At 42.4% G+C, this 16,311-nt stretch overlaps 1 protein-coding gene across 1 annotated transcript; it reads right to left on the bottom strand.

The window, feature by feature from the left end:
- Positions 1–471: 471 nt before the first annotated feature.
- On the bottom strand, positions 472–15,510 carry LOC105928836 (FYN-binding protein 1). The gene is made up of 20 exons (XM_012866350.3): positions 15,197–15,510; positions 12,987–14,272; positions 12,744–12,895; positions 11,115–11,312; positions 10,718–11,009; positions 10,481–10,608; positions 9,947–9,975; positions 7,868–7,902; positions 7,498–7,666; positions 5,237–5,396; positions 4,999–5,113; positions 4,864–4,898; positions 4,737–4,791; positions 4,582–4,616; positions 2,973–3,039; positions 2,811–2,882; positions 2,700–2,719; positions 2,573–2,606; positions 807–915; positions 472–727 (listed from the first exon to the last, which is right to left on the bottom strand). The coding sequence occupies exons 1-20, from the start codon at positions 15,203–15,205 to the stop codon at positions 704–706; spliced, it is 3,024 nt and encodes a 1,007-aa protein (XP_012721804.2). The 5' UTR covers positions 15,206–15,510; the 3' UTR covers positions 472–703.
- Positions 15,511–16,311: the final 801 nt, after the last annotated feature.

Here is a 16,311-nt window from a genome sequence, read left to right as displayed (position 1 = left end):
AAAAAAAAAAAAAAAAAAAACTGATGCGAACACTTGGAAATCAAACTGACCAGCTCCAGATAGCTCAGTGGAAAAAAACCTTAATTTGCGTTGAAACAGTTGGGGAAAATAGAAGGTGGTTATTTATTTCTAACCGCATTTTAGATATTCAGTCCCTTGTAGCAAACCATTGAATGTTTTTCGAGCAGAATATAAAAGTGATCCTCCTCTTGCCGACACTATATGTAGATGAGGACTAACATTCAGACTTTTGTCGGATTCCTTGAGCTGTGATCCAACGTTGGATGACTGGCTGATGTGAGGAAAAGTTGATTGGAGTACTTTCCGTAGTTTGAATGTGTCTTTCCTCCCTAAAGAAGGTATCTTATCCTGGAAACACTGTAGACTGAATCCTTCCGTTACTTCCACCATAAATTGCATTTTTCTCGTATTGTCCCATCTGTGCAGTTCTGCAATGCTTTTTATTTTATCATTTCCTCTCCTGAAAAAAGGAGATTTATATCTTTGTCCAAAGTTGAGGATCCTTACACCGACTTCTTCGAAGGAACAGGAGAAACATATCCATCTGCTTCGACGTGGGTTCATTCATCAGTGTATTGATCCATTCACGCAGTTCTCAGATAAATAAGGTTTAAGTCAAGAAGGGGCCGTTTTTGTCAAAAGGATCACATGGCAGCAACTTGTCACAGTAGGAAGATCCCGGTCAGCGTGAGAGATTTGTATTGGGCTGTTCAAAACAGAAAAAAAAAAAACATTATTTATCAAGTCAGGCAGACAGTGAGAGAGTCTGTATGATTGATTCTCACCTCGCTGTACAGCGGTGAATCCAGCATAGAGTCTGCATACATGTCAGGAGGAGGTAAAATCACGGCAGTGGGATCAAACTCCCTCTCCTGGGTTGAACTTTCCGGTGGCCTGTTTAAAAAATAAAAATAAATAAATAAAGTGACTAAATAATTTTTACACCTCCTCTCATTGTGCATCCAGAGAAAATATTTCCAGACCCGTGCATATTGTGATTAAGTATGATAACCCTGAGCAGACGTATTACCATATTCAAACAAACATAAAAATATAAAATGCTAAAGGAAAGAGACATCCTTTATTATGCATCAGAGGGGAAATATCTATTATTTTATTTTTTACATATAGACAAAATTAGTATTTGTTTTGTTTTTTTCTCTACAGGGTAACACAAGTATGAAAAGCTAATATTAGATGTACAGTATCTATGCTGATGACATGAATGAATATGTCTCTTTTAACACTTGACCATAGCCCAGTGCAGTCACTGTGTCCAAAATGTGCATCAGTGGACCTGTCAGATTGCATGGTTTTCTTTAATAGACCTTTGGGTCTCTGTGGTTATATAATTATCTCCCAAAATCAATTAGGCAGCTGCAGCTCTTTCAAAATGCTGCTGCCAGAGTCCAGACCCACATCAGCGAAATGAATCACATTACAACAGTTCTTAAATGAATGCACTGGCTCTCTTTGTCACAGATAGGATTTAAAACTTCCTCCAGGTACGAGCCACTAAATGCTCTTGGGCTATATTCAGTTTCTGATCAAGTATGCAGATCCTTCGGCTCATCTAAGACCCGTTTACCCAAGGTTCCAAGAACATGAACTAAACAAAGAGAGGCGCCTCCTTCATACCAGGACAGAAAAGATTCCTGTTTACTGCAGCACATTTCATTTCTATCATGCCCTTTTGTAGTTGCCTAATTTTTTTTTTTTTTTTATGTGATGCAGGTTGTGTTTTTATGTACATTTTGTGTTTTGGGTGTATTTAGTTTTTTTTTTTATATATTTTTGTTTTATCTGTGTTTCGTTGTTTTCCTGTAAAGCCCTTGGAATTACCATATGAAGGAATGGGGCTATACAAATAAACTTGACTTCCCTAGCAACAACTTAACAGCTGCTCCACTGAACCTTTGTTAGTCTGTTTATTCGGTTGCGTAAGTTGGCAAATCTAAAAACCCATTTAAAAATGAGTTTGAGCTTCAGATCCTGTCACATCTATGAAATACAGCACGTGTGTCGCTATATGTGTGCCTGTTTTGTATAGTATGTGTATTACTGGCTTAAAACGTAATGTTCTGCTGCGTCAGGACAGGGTACATTGCGTTTAACCTGACATTACTGACAAGGCGAAAGCTGTTTAATTTCATTTTTCTTATGTAATCCTCAATTGATCCGAATCAAAAGGACTTTAAAATAAAGGGATCATTTGATGGAAAAATTTACATTGGTACTGAAGCCAAAACGTTTAAGAAAAGGTAACTAGTTCTTGCCTTGTTGCCATGTTTTGATCACTGTTGATGAGGCCTAAAGCACATTAGCATTGACAGAGTGTCGTCATCTGAACAGGACCCAGCTTGTTTGCAGGACCGGATGGATTTTCCAGTCCACCAGACTCTCTCTTAGACGCATAAACGAACACGTCCGCGTCTTTTTTTTATGATTAGCAGCCCATTCCAGGCAAAAAAGAAAGAACCTGTCTGTCTACAGGTTGAGCAGCATGTCTGGGATTCTTTTGGTATGTGTGTGTTAGTTTTGGGCTACTTACGCACTAACAGCTTCTTCCTGCACAGGTGTAGGGCCTACGGAGAAACCAGGCGACAGGTTATTAAATAATTTCCAAAAAAAGGTAGGAAAATTAATTTAAAAACAGGATTGACTAAGATTCAACTTACTCCTTTCTGGTGAAGGCTCCCTAAGAAAAACAAAACAAAGGTCAAGTCATCAGTAAAGTTTTAGCTGCGTTTACAAATGCGTATATCATTAACATAGTATATAACACCCACGTTGGCGCTGGGTCCACAGACTTTGATGAGCCTAAAAATGTTGCCAACTTTTGAAGTGCTTCTTGTCTCGCTCTGGCACAAGGATAAATATGCATAATTCAGCTTTTTAACATCTCTCTTTTTTTATTTTGTGCTCAAAAGTGTAAAAGAACATGAACTCACTGGATCTGAGGGTCGTCACACAAGTCACTGTGACTGTGCTGGTGGTTTATCGCAAAGTCCTTGTTTCCTGTAAAGAGACAATGCGCCCTAACCAATTATTATCAACATAGCATGATTAAAAAAAAAATCTACCAGATTACAACCTTAAACTTGTCATCACATGTTCAATAGTTAACAGCTTCCACTTACGTAACCGACATGTTTGTCCTGCAAGTCATGAAGCAGTGATTCAGCTCGAGAAGCATGCAGGGAGTAATCGGATATTAATATGCTGAAAATCTTTGTGACTTTAGAGGTTTTCAACTTTGATTGCCTGGAAAAATTAATACTTGCCAACCTAAAAAAAATGCCAAAATATCATAAAAAAAGATACTGGTTTCAAGTCTGTTACCTCCAGTATAGTTTAATACTACAGCAGTGTGCATGCTATTAATTTATCTGTTAACAAGGATGCTTGGGTTCATTGCCATTTCTATAGAGGTCAACACTCCCGGAACACCTAATGCATAAGTCAAATGTAATTTTATTAGAAATCAGGCAATTTTTCCCAGAGAAAATATTAACAGGAAATAGGATTTTTTTAAAAAACCAAGTAGTTTTAAACTTCTGAGCAAAGGACTGAAGGCTTAACCACTAAGAAGTGGACAAAATAATCTGTAACATTCTGATCTAAGTTGGAGTGGTTGGAGGGAGCCGGGCGTTTGCATCTTGGAGGGGCTGCTAGAGTCTCATGGTTCAAAAGTCTGTCAGTCTGGGTCCCTGAGCAAGACCCTTGATCAGAGATTGCTCCCTATGCACCACTCAGTGTCGGCAGCACACCACTCCCTCATGAATGGGTTAAACAGAGAGACAAATGTGGAACTATAAAGGGAAATAGTTATTTAAGTCTTTAATTTATTTATTTATCGATGTGCAAGGCTTTGTGTTAAATATGAAATAAAATATTCCCTCTCTTGAGATTTTCCATATTTTCTCACCCTAATACCACAAACTTCCATTTCCTTTATCTGGAATTTATGTGATAAACCAACACAAAGTAGTACAGAACTTAGTAAAAAGAAAACAGCATCTCCTTAAGGTCCGTCTCCAGGTGGTGTTTGAGATTTTCTTCTTACAAATTAACACCTGGAAAGTGTAGTATGAATCTGCATTGCCATCTGAGCTCAGAGTCCTACATATCTGACGAGGACATTTAAAGCCTCAGTTTAAACGGATCTCTGCACTTTTACTTTTAAAATGCTGAATCCAAAAATGTTGCAAATTAAATTCCCACCATTCCATCAATTAATGGTCCTTTTAAGTTAACAGATTTGATTAAAAAAAAAAAAAATTCAATCATATATTTACTATAAATCACATTCTTCTGCCCCAGTACCTAAAAGTTGCAGCTGAAAATAGTCATAGTCAGTCGACCATGACGCACGGAATACTGTTAGAATCACTGTGGAGCTTTAGGAAAATGAGCTGCATCAAATTTCATTAACGTGATCAATATTAGCATTTGCCTTCAAGGCATTGTTTCAAGTGAACTTTCATGCATCCCTTGAAAACCACAGGGATGCATTACACACATATCTACAATAGCTATGACCAATTGTGTCTATCTTACCCATCTCGGGCATGGATAAAGTCCTCGTGTGACCTCTGCGGATTTAAGAGAAAGGGGAGAATAAAAAAAAAAAAACACAAAGCTTTTAAAAACTAATCTATCAATGACTCGGTGAGGAAAAATAGCTGTGGAGATCAGACTGGACGTTCGCTTACCCTGGCGAGTACGGTTCATCGTCTTCGCAGGTCCACTCCTCGCTGTCATCTGAGACTGAACACACCAACAACAGCATGAAGAAGCAGCCAGACTGATTTAATGCGTGCTGTAATCAAACATACTTACAGCTTTCCCCCGAACGACTGAAGTGATTGGGCACCCTGAGAAAGAGACACAAACCGGACGCTGGTCATCCTTCCAACAGCATCAACTTTCTGTTCGCGTGCTCACGGATTCGGTGGATCAAGGTGCGACACGTACTTGCCGTCTGTGGCGGTTTCCGTCTCAGTGACGGCGTTGCTGCGGGAAGTCTTCTTACCCAGCTCCATCATCTCCTTAAAGTCCATCTCCAAGTGGCTTACGGAAACATACCCATCTGGAGCAACGCACACACACAGATCCATGTAGGCGAGCGACGTACTCTCTGCCAAATTCAGAGGAGCTCATCTCCCTCTTTACCGAAAAGGAAGACAACGCCTCCATCGTTTTTTCTACTCACAGTTGTTGCTGCTGTCCCTGGCCAGCCACTTCCCTTTGGGGCACTTGGTCGTCCGGATGATGCTGATGAAGTCCCCGCTCTTGACGGGCAGGTCGTGCTTACGGCCCTTTGTGGTCACGTTTACTTTTGCCTGATACATGGGTTCCTCGCTCCCTGTGATCTGTGACAAACACACAGAGACAGAGATGTTACGCAACAGCCCTGCATCAGCGTGCCAAACATCCAGTTAAAGCTAATCCTGCAGCACCTTTCAAAACCAATCAAGCTTGTTCATTAAGGGATAGTATGTGATTAAACACCACATTGAAAAGGCGATAACAACATATAACTGACTATAATACTCAGTATTTTATATTTTCGAACAGACAAAATGGGTTCTGCATTGTGCTTCCCGAAGAATACTGCCAGAGTAAAGACTTGATGGTATAAATTCAAACCAAAAGACATTTATATAGTTCAGTCAAGAATTTGCAAACCAAAGCGACCCCGCTGCAGGTGCAGCATAGTTCAACACGGGGTTTCTGCAGAACAATGATGATAAATTAGGTGTTTGCTCAGAAAGTGACTGAGTTGAAATGGGGGCAAAGGTCAGGGTCTGAGCAAACAGGTTAGACGGGCCGTGGACGAAGAGGACAGATTGCCTGAGTTTTTGTTCTAAACTAAATTATGAAGCAGAGATCATAGCAGGAAATATTACAGACATTGGCATTTTATGGTTTTAAACGATCCTTTAGCTTCATTCAGACTGCACTTTGACACCAGTCCCCCCACCTAAACATCGTGCAACCACCCCTTCCACATGAGGCCCACCCTCATATCTGCAGTAAAGTGGTGGGTTCTGCAAAACCCACTCATTAAGGGTGAAGGGGAACAATTTATTTAAGCAGACACCAATCTGATGGGACATGGAGGATCCTGGCCTAAAACAGTTTGACGTGGAACTATCAACTTCTCCTTTTTCTATGTTATATGCTTTTATTTTTATTTTCATTATTTTTCCATTTATTCCTTAAAGCAAAATCAATTAAGAGTAGCTTTTTTCTCTGGTTCAGGGCCGTTAATCAAATGACTTTCAACCTGTGGTTCCCCCAATGGGAATATAAAAGTCAAGAACATAAAACATAATAATGCATAATTTATGCTGAATGTATCAGGTAAGATAACAATAGTGCTACGAACAGATAAAAGCGATATCATGTTGAAGCTGTTCATTCAGTCAATACACCCGTCTATTATTAACTTATAGTAGAAACAGCCAACCAATAGTCAGGGTCATGTGTCTGCTACTGTTTTAGATGATTTGGCCGAGCTAAAGAGGTCCGCTGCCGCTGGGCCCCGCCTCCAGAAGGCTCATGGGTAGTATCACTGAGATTAATCCGCTTTCATACAACAACATTTTACAACAATTTCACAACAACATTGCGCAACATGCCATAAAATGCCATGTTACAGGTGAACATTTCTTGGGAAGGTTTTGGACTATAGTGAGCTGTACGACAAATCATTTTAATTGTATTTGACAAGATTAAAATAAAATTGCTATTGTTTCAGATGGGTAGGAAAGACTTATCTGAACTGGGCTCAAACTGAGAGTTTCGACAAAGACTATGTGATAGCAGAAAGACATTAGCTGATTATGGTCTGTAGAGTAGAAAACCTTTCTTTTTGACCCTTATTAGAGAAAAGCCCCCATAGAGTACTGACTGACAGGACGTGACTAGTTTTATACAGAGCGTACGTTCATGCTGCCTATACCAGATTTCAGTGATCATGAAAATCTGTCTGTTTAGACTTTATTAAATATGCTAACTGCATTATATATATATATATATATATATATATATATATATATATATATATATATATATAAAAAAAGCTAAAACACTACAGTTGATCAGCTGGTTTACAAAAGGATCAATTTCTTTGTTTCTTTTGTTTGACTTAATTCTACATCAGGCAATTTAACATTTGGTTTAAATACTAAACGGTCTTTTACCATGTGGATAGAGACTAAATTCTTGTTTTAAGGCTCTCTGCCACAGAAGCGGATGGACTGAAGCAGAGCACTCCTATGTGGGAAGGTGTTGCCAACAGCGAAACTCATGTTTACTCCGGCTGCACATGTTGCTCGGCTCTTCCACTGCGAGGAATGAATCCTGACAGGTTTGAGTGGCCAGGCGTTCACCCCACCCTCCTCCTCTGTCACTCAGTCACCTTCCATACGTCCTCCTCCTGCTTTCTGTCTAAATAACAGGACTCACGCTGAATTTTTTCTTCATCTCGTTCTCCCTCTTTTCCTTCTCCTTCTGCTCCTTCTTCTCCCGCCCCTGTTTCTCCTTGAGCTCCTTCTTCTCCTTTTCCAGCCTCTGCTTCTCCTTCTTTTTCAGCTCCTTCTCATCAGGCTTATCTGAGGCGTGCTTCTTTTCGCTCCTGCGGAGGGAGGGAGGGGAACACATGATACAGTCATTTAGAAAAGTTGTGCTGTGGCGGGTGTGTGTGTGTGTGTGTGTGTGTGTGTGGGGGGGGGGGGGGGGGGGGGGGGGCAGGCAAAATAAACTCTCATCAGAAACTCATGGGAGGGTGGGTGGAATGAAAACTGGAGAAGTGGGTCAAACAAAAAGAAGGCCTTACCTGCCAAACCTGCTTGTCCTGGGTTTCTCCTGAGCCTGTGAATATCCACAAAGTGATAAGGCTTCATTTGCTTTAGAGTTTAAAAAAGACCCTCTCTAACAGAAAAATGCACCAGGTCTCTGATAAAAGTATCAAAAACTCCTTAAACCTTTTTACATTTTGTCATGTTGCAGCCACAGGATTTTTTTTTTTTTGTATTTGAGCAGCATACTTTTGATATCAGCCCCCTTAAATCAGATAACATAAAATAAATCAGCCAATCGGAAGTTACCTATTTAGGAAATAAACTCTGCCTGTGTGAAGTTAAACCTCAGTACGAAGCCAGCTGTTTCTGTGAAAACCTCAGAGGCTTCGCAATCACAATCAGGTTTGTGCACACAAACAAGGACTTTGACTTTTTGCTTCCAATTTGATCTCAATAAAGACATTTCAAACACAAATATCTAAAAAAGGGAATAAGCAAAATGCAGCGGGTCCAGCGGGGTAGCTGTGATCTCCTTCAGATGCTCCAACAACAGACGCTGAGAGGATTTCGTGACCACAGACGACAGCAACGGCCCTGCAGCCCCGTTGCCTGGGAACCAGGAGGGTGGAGGAGCGTTTGGAGCAGGAGGGAACGCCACACAGCTCCAGAGACTTGTTAAAGATCTGAGTGAAGATTAGGGGCCAGTTGGTCAGCGAAGGCTTTCAAGCAGAGGGATGGAAAAAAAAACATCAGGTCCTGGAGTTTTCCTGGTCTTGAAAGGGGGTGAAAGGGGATGCTGAAAGGGGCCTATTAAAATCTCCCCTTGGAGATCTTAAATCTAGGGTTTGTGGTTTAGGGGGACGGTTGGTGCTTAGGGAGCTTCTGTGTCACAGTGAGATGTGGACAAGGTGGTGGGAGGTGTGGGTGGCTGCTTTTCAAACCTGCAGTAGAAGCTGTTCACGTCACATGAGGGGTCTGCTCAGGGTGGCAGGAGGAGAGGTCCTGCAGGTAGTGATCGGCAGCAGGGGTGTCGACTGAGAAGCTGTTTTCTAGCCTTCGCTGCAGCTTCTTTTAGCTGCCTTGATCTCCTGATGAGGTTTGTTCCTGGCCTGCTGCACTGCTGCAAACCTGTTCCTAGGTCCAACACATTTTTCTCAGATGTGAGGGAACCACACAGGTTCTCTCACAGACTGATGTACGATGCCACAGCATCAGTAAATGTATTCAGGTCCGTGGATGACGCTTCCAAATCCAGGCCTGCAACATCTGCTACAGTCTGAACCTTTAATGCAGACGCAGTATCATCAAGACCAAGACGTACAGCAGGCAGGTCAAGGAGAAAGTTGTCGAGATGTTAAGAGGTAGTGTCTTGTTCTAAATCAATATCAAAACTTTAAACATCTTCCAGAGCATTGGTAAATCCATCATCTGAAAATACAAAGCATCTGGAAAACTACAAAGACCATTCATAGATCCAAGCATATTCATGCGTCAGAATGGTCCAGTCAAAGTCCAGAACTAAATCCAACAGAGAAATGAGAGCAGTAATGACAGAAGTAGCTAAAATGCCCATGCTAACATTGGAGGAGCTGGAGAGACTCATAGCTCAGGTGGGAGAATCTCATGAATCCAACCTTTATGGAAGAACCTCAAGAGGAAAGGGATGGTTTACAGAAAGCCACAACCCTCTCTGGTCAGATGAGATCAAAATTATATTTTTTGGCCTACAATTAGAATGTGTGCGTGGTGAAAAATTTAACCTGTCCATCACTCTGAAGCAAGCATCTATCTGCTGAATGATGGTGATGCCAACATCAAGCCGTGGGGGATGCTTTTATTCAGCAGGGACTGGGACACTGGTTGGAGTTGATGTTAAATAGGTGTAGTTAAATACAGGAAGAAAAAATGACTAGAGGCCCCAAAAGACCGGACACAGGGGTGGAGGTTCACTCTCCAGCAGGAAGCATACAGAGCTACAGGGGAATGGAAATGGATCAAAGCATATTCATTTGATGCATTGGCTCAATCAAACCTGGAGCTGCAACTTGACAAAATGAGAAAACACTCAACGAGTACAAACACTTTAGCAGGACTGTAATTTCTCAACGCCTTACCGTCTCTTGTGCATTCTCAGCATACGGGTCTGTGAATTAAAAACAAATAACAGGGTCACATTAGAGCATACAGAGATATGAAACAGCATCTTAAAAAAATTCGGATGCAGGTATTTATCAAAAAAAGTATTAAAAGACGATATTTTAAATGTTCAAATGAAGCAATTTTAGAAAAAGCAGAATATAAACATGTAACTTTCATGGGTGACAAAGCCTCGTCGCTGAGGTCAAACATAGAAACAGATGAGCTACTGCAAAGCCAGCCATTTTGTCGAGCAATCTTTTAAAGCCAAAGCTTTGTACGTTCCTTTTTGCATGTGTAAAAGTTGAGAAAGCTTGGGTCCACGCAGAGCCGCACATGTCTGGCTGTGCGTTTTTGTTTTGCATAACGCAACTTTTACAGCCCATCCTCCAACATTTAAATGACCTATCATGAACTGAGAAGAAATTAGACGCTTGTGGATGGTATGTGGAAAAGGAGTGAATCATTTCTGATGTGGTGGATATGTGACAGCAGTAGTGGGTCAGACATACTTTTTGGGGCCCATTTGCCTTTCTTGCCGCTGTTGATCTTCCCTTTCTTTTTGCTGGGAGACACCCTCACGGGCTCGTACAAGTCTTCGTTGCTTTCGTATGCACTGCTGCGGTATGGCGCTTGGGGACTGCGTAAGGAAAAGAGAAGTGTTGACAGAAAGCCATTAGCGGCATTTTACGGGATACAGTCAAGCATTTGAAGTTTAATAAATATATAGCTGAACTTAATCATCTTACTCCTCGGCTGGTAGCGAGTGGTCTTGAGCGGCTTGCTGGGATTGTTCCTGTGGAGGAGTTTCTTGGTAGTCATCCTCATATGCTGTCTCAGTGTGGACCCCCGTTTCTGGATCGGCGATGCCGTTGCTATAAAACTCTGACTGGTTTGGTACGTCTGGAACCTCGGGACCTGTATACTCCTCATTCCCGGACTCTGACACCGGCAGCTCCAGGGAGTAGGCATCCGCCAAATCCTCGAACTCTGGGATATTTGTGCCGTCGGGCTCTGAAAACTCAGGTGGAACAGGGATCTCTGTGCAACAGGAGGTTCGGATAAAGAAATATGACACAAATGAGCAATTTTAAGCCCTGAAATCGAAATGATTTCTAATTGTGACGTAGATGGATGTGCCACTACCTTCAGGGATAAGAGGGGGAGGCGGGATGAATTCGACCAAGTTGACAGAGGGCTGTCTTTCAGGTTTCTCCGGAGCAGGACCCAGAGTCTGAGGGTTTGGTAGGACCCGTCTGGGTGGAGGAGGCGGAACCACAAGCTGCTCCAGGGGAGTGTTGGACCCCTCCTCAGCGAGGTTTTGCAATACCAGAGAAGGTGTCCCTGTGAGGAAGAACAGCACAACAATTCAAATCTGTGCCCACTGGTGAAACGTTTCTATGGTGACAGTCATTCAGCTAATTTACACCTTAAAGGTCTCACATTAAAGAGATAGTGTGGATTTTCTGGAAAGAGGTTAGCTTATGTAGAAAAATGTATTCAATGAATGAATCCTCAGAGCGGAGGAAGGCTACCAGCTAGTCGGACAGAGCGACATTTTAGCTGCTTTTAACAACTTAATATAACTTTTACATCTCAGCTGGATATAATATGTAATCCTGCATATGTCTTCTGCTTGTGTTAGCATGTAATGATAACAAGCTGCTGGGGGGGTGCCTAGTGTTATCCAGTTCTATCACTTGTGCCAGAAACCACTGATACAGCCAGCAGGGCAAACTGAGGACTCTTTAAAGAAAATAGAAACAAACTTAACAAAGGTATTTTTGTGAAAGTGCTGATGGTTAATATAATGTTTTATCTGAAGGACGTGAACATTTTCAATTTGACCTGTTGGAATCTTGTAAAATCAAACGCTGGTATGATCAGCTGCCAGCTTTCCTCTGCTTTGAGGATTTCTTCACCTTCTCACCTACTTAACCTAAATTCACGGCAACAACCCATCTTTTGGTACAGAAAACACAACTATCACTGGTAATTTCACAGCAGCCCGCTTCATAAAAGCCTCAAATTGTGCCTCTTAAACTCAACGGCCCCTTGTGTGAAACAACAAGGAAGAGAAGGAGAAGGAAAACAAGTGAAATGGAATAATTTGCTTTGCAAGAAAACCCCGCCTGTCAAACATTGTGAAGGTTGTTGTCTTTAGTCAGACATCTGTAAAAATAATTCTTCCTTGAACTGTGTTTTGGTCTTGTTTCAGGTTTTCTAACTTAGTTCCCTTCTCTAGAAACTGCAATGGGACAAATAAACCTCCAACTTTAACATTTAAGCACTCCCTCAGAAAGGTCTTTTAGTGGAATTTGATTTTTTAAAAGAAGGGTAAAAAGAAGCAAATGGTCTGGATGAAAACCTCAATTAAAAGCTAAAAAAAATGTCAATCTGACATCAGTAAAGTGCTCAGTCTGAGTCCTATTTATCAGCCTTAAAAGCGCCCCAACATCTCTATCATAGTTGTCATACCTCGACTGCTCGGCTCAGTTGTTTCTGGCACTAGGCAGGAATGTAAGCACTGTTGTTTCTTTAGGTCACTTGACAAATTCACTCCAACACCTATCCTGAACCTGGATCCGATGAAGTACTATCATGCTTTCTGTATAATTTAAACCCCCAAAACACTTGCTCTGCAGCTCTCCAGCACATACCTGAGCTTGTGACAATGAGGAAGGTTGTCCTGCTCTTCATACTGATGTGAGATAAATGATGACTAAACTCCGAGAGGACGCGAAGCCAGAGGAGAGAACCTCTGCTGAAACTTACTGTGGTCGGTGTCGCTCACTTCTGGTTCAAGTGAGAGCGCTTTCCTTCCCTCATCATGGATGGGTGGGAACTCTGCATCAGCGGAGGTGGGGTTCAGGTGATAAGGAAAGTCTTCAGGTGGGGGGGTGTGACGCAGGCTTTCAGGCAGGGGGCTGAAAGCAAAGAATGCACAATTGTCAGGGGTCATTTGTGTATGAAACCAGCCAAGCTCATGTAAGAGGCTTTTGTGTTTCTGTTGTTCACCTGGAGGCCTTCTTGCGTGCCTTCTCCAGAGCGCTCAAAATCCTCTGGTCGCTCGGAGGGGTTCTTTTCCCGGTGCTTAGGTCCCCTGCCCTCTCCAGGACGGACAGGGCAGAGATGGGGCGTTCCTGTTTGGAAGAAGGAGAGTCCTCTCCAGCTGGATGTGCAGCCTCCACATCAGAACCAGCGACATCCTGAAGCCCAGACGGAGACGGGGAGGGAGCAAAGACCTCGGAAGGAGGATCTGAGTTGGCAAAACTCGGTGGGGGCGAGGGGATAGCTCTGAGGGGATGGGCTGCTCTGGGTGGGGGGGATGGAGGAGCAGTGGGTGGAGGAGAGGGAGCAACGGGAGGAGATGGAGGAGCAACGAGTGGACGGGAGGGAGCAACGGGAGGAGATGGAGGAGCAACGAGTGGACGGGAGGGAGCAACGGTAAGAGGATGGGGAACCTTTTCCTTGTCGCGCAGGTTGGAAACTGGCAAAGCAGGACTTTCGGTGTGAGGCGGGGTTTCAGTCTGCGGGGCTGGAATCCTGGAAACTGGGTTAACTGGGATGATGGCTGGAGGAGGGGAGAAGTCTGGAGGTTCAGGGATAGTTCTCAGGTCCACCGCAGGGCTGGGTTCAGGGATGGTAAGCTTCGATAGAATCGGTTTTGGTACCGAGTATATAGACTCCTCTGGCATGTTGTCGGCATCAGAAGCCCCTGGGTTTAGTAGCGCTGGACCTGCATGGTCCCCGTTCGTAGAGTCTAGGATCGATTCAGCTGGGGTAGCTGCTGGATCCTTTTTGGTAGACTTCATGAAACCAAGAAAATTCTTCTTCCTCTGTGTTTTGGCCTTCGGAGGAGGCGAGGCTGGCACCGGCTCTGCTGCGCTCTCCTTCTGTGACCCGAACAACGGAAGCTTCTTACCGTTCTTCTCCTTGTGATCCAATGAGATGTCATTCAGCTTCTCCTTGCTTCCTTTAATCTTGTCCTTATTCTCCTTCGGCTTCTTTTCAGATTTTTCTTCGGCTTTTGAGTTACTATTTAAAATAAGGTTTTTGTTGTCCTTCTTCTCATCCTTAAACACCACTCTGGGGGCGTTAATCGTCCTTGATTCCAAGGCATGGTTGATGGAGGTGAGCAGGGAGGGGCGTGCTCCTGATGGTAGGGGGCTGGTGGGGCTAAGGGGAGGAGGGATGACCTTTGGTTTCTGTGGGACAACAGGTTTGGTCTTCGGTGGCCCCAGGAAGAATTCCTTATCCTGGAACTTGGCCCTCAGCGCCTGGAAGTCTAACATGCTCTCTTGCTAAAAGTGACAAACAGATAGAAGTATTTTCAAACAGCAGGTTCTAGATCATACTTCTGACCTTAAGTCATAGTAACATGGACCATGAAATTTTGCCCTCGGGGAGCAGGGTGGAGAATGTGAGTTGGGTAATTCCCCCACACCCTTTATTTTTTTGTTATGGCTCATAGAAAGGTGTTTTTTTTCTGTATGTAGAACTAGATAAGTTTATGTGAAAATCTTATTACCATGGGTTTTAAAGGGATTCCACTACTTTTTGCATGGAAACACTAGTGTTAAAAGTGTATATGATGCAATGTCTCCAAATGTTATATTCTTTAAATTGTCTTTTCTCATCAGAGAATAGCTTCTATATCATTTCTTTCACATCAGCATTCTCCCACATTTAAAAATGTGTAAATAAAGAATGGTGAGCAGAAAGCCAAATAGTGAAAAATCCCCAAAGCCTATTTATTAAATCCATCAAAACTCAGATATTCCATTAATGTATGTTTATAAATGCATCAGACCACAGCATGCTCCTTTGTGCATGTGTTTTAGTGTTATAAAGATTAGGGAAATAGGCTTTCATGCATCACTTGGGTTAATTTTTCGGTTGGGTTGAACTTTATTACATCTATCTTTTTGGGGAATGTTGACTGTAATTAGAGAACTATTTAGAAATACATTAAGAAAGTTAAAGAAAAAGTAGTTATAGCTGTTGACACCCAGCTGAACTGGGTATCATTAAGGCTTTTGAAATCACTGATCTGGGTGAGATGTAGTGCCAACGCTTGGACACAAGTAATCCATAGTTAAAGGAGCCCTGGTTACAAAACATATTACAATAATTGACATTTATAAGCAGTAGCTGGATATGGGCTTCCACAACATAAACCACATTTATTACAAAACGTAACAAGTGGCTGATTTGAGCCAACTCACCTCATCCATAGTGAGTTTCAGATCCAGAAAAACAAGAAGAAAATCCCCTGAACAAACCAATAATTTGTCTTCAGCTTTAGCTTGTCATCCTAAGTCCAGTGAAAGTACAACTTTATTTGAAAAAACAAACAAACAAACAAACAAACAAATTCTAAATCTTCTTTGTCTCTGTCTTCTAACGTGGAGCGGAGCTTCTCTGTGCGTCCTAGGCACGCTGCCGATTGTTTGAGGTTGAGTTGGAAAACTCACTCCTCATGTGGAAGAAAACAGTCCAGCTCGACAAACGGGTCTGGCTCAGGTTAACGTAACGTTGTGACTACCGAGAGCTGTGGATTTTTCTCTCTCTCTCTCTCTCTCTCTCTCTCGTCTCTCCCTGCAGGAATGTCACCAGGCTGGAGCTGCGTCCGTGCAGTGACTCACCAACGTGAGTCTTCTCAATGGATTACTTCTCTTCAGAACCGTCGCTTCGTCCGGCTCTTGACATTTGAGCAGCTGATAAACAAGCCTTTTTTTTTTTTTTTACAATCTCAATTTGTTTTTCATTTTCTAATCTTTAAGTCAGATCTGCAAGCAAGGTGCGAATCTTCCAGATTAACGGAAAACAAAATGAAGCAATAGAGGTCAGTCAGCATTCCAGTTCTGTTCGCCACAATGCAGAAGTGCACAGGAAGGTATTTGTAATATGTGTAAACACACACACCACCTGTCCGAGATATGACTTTATTAGACAACTTTGCAAGATATGGAGACTTTCTACCAAACTGAGTTTACAGTGGTGGGAGTCAGGGAGCATCCGGGGCCTCCAGTTCTCCTCACTGATCAGATTTATTACACGTCTGCTTATTCAGCTTGTAGGTCCACTTGTTTAGTATCTGAAATGTTGAAATCTATGTTGCTTCCTCCTCTTACATGCTGTTTGTTTGTTTTTCTGAATATTTTCCAGCTAGTTCCGGTGACCGCACTCGATGAAGAAAGAGCCCAACAAAGGCTAACAGTGAGCTCTTTTGTACCTTGCTGTTTCTGGATTTACATCAGCTGACAGTTATGGTTTAAAGGGTCAATGCATTACTTCTGAGATACCCATTCATCACAAAACTGCTCTTGGGTGGTGGATA

Source organism: Fundulus heteroclitus, chromosome 9, assembly GCF_011125445.2.
Source record: "Fundulus heteroclitus isolate FHET01 chromosome 9, MU-UCD_Fhet_4.1, whole genome shotgun sequence".
In the NCBI taxonomy this organism is placed as follows: Eukaryota; Metazoa; Chordata; class Actinopteri; order Cyprinodontiformes; family Fundulidae; genus Fundulus; species Fundulus heteroclitus.
This window is presented reverse-complemented; position numbering and strand designations above follow the sequence as displayed.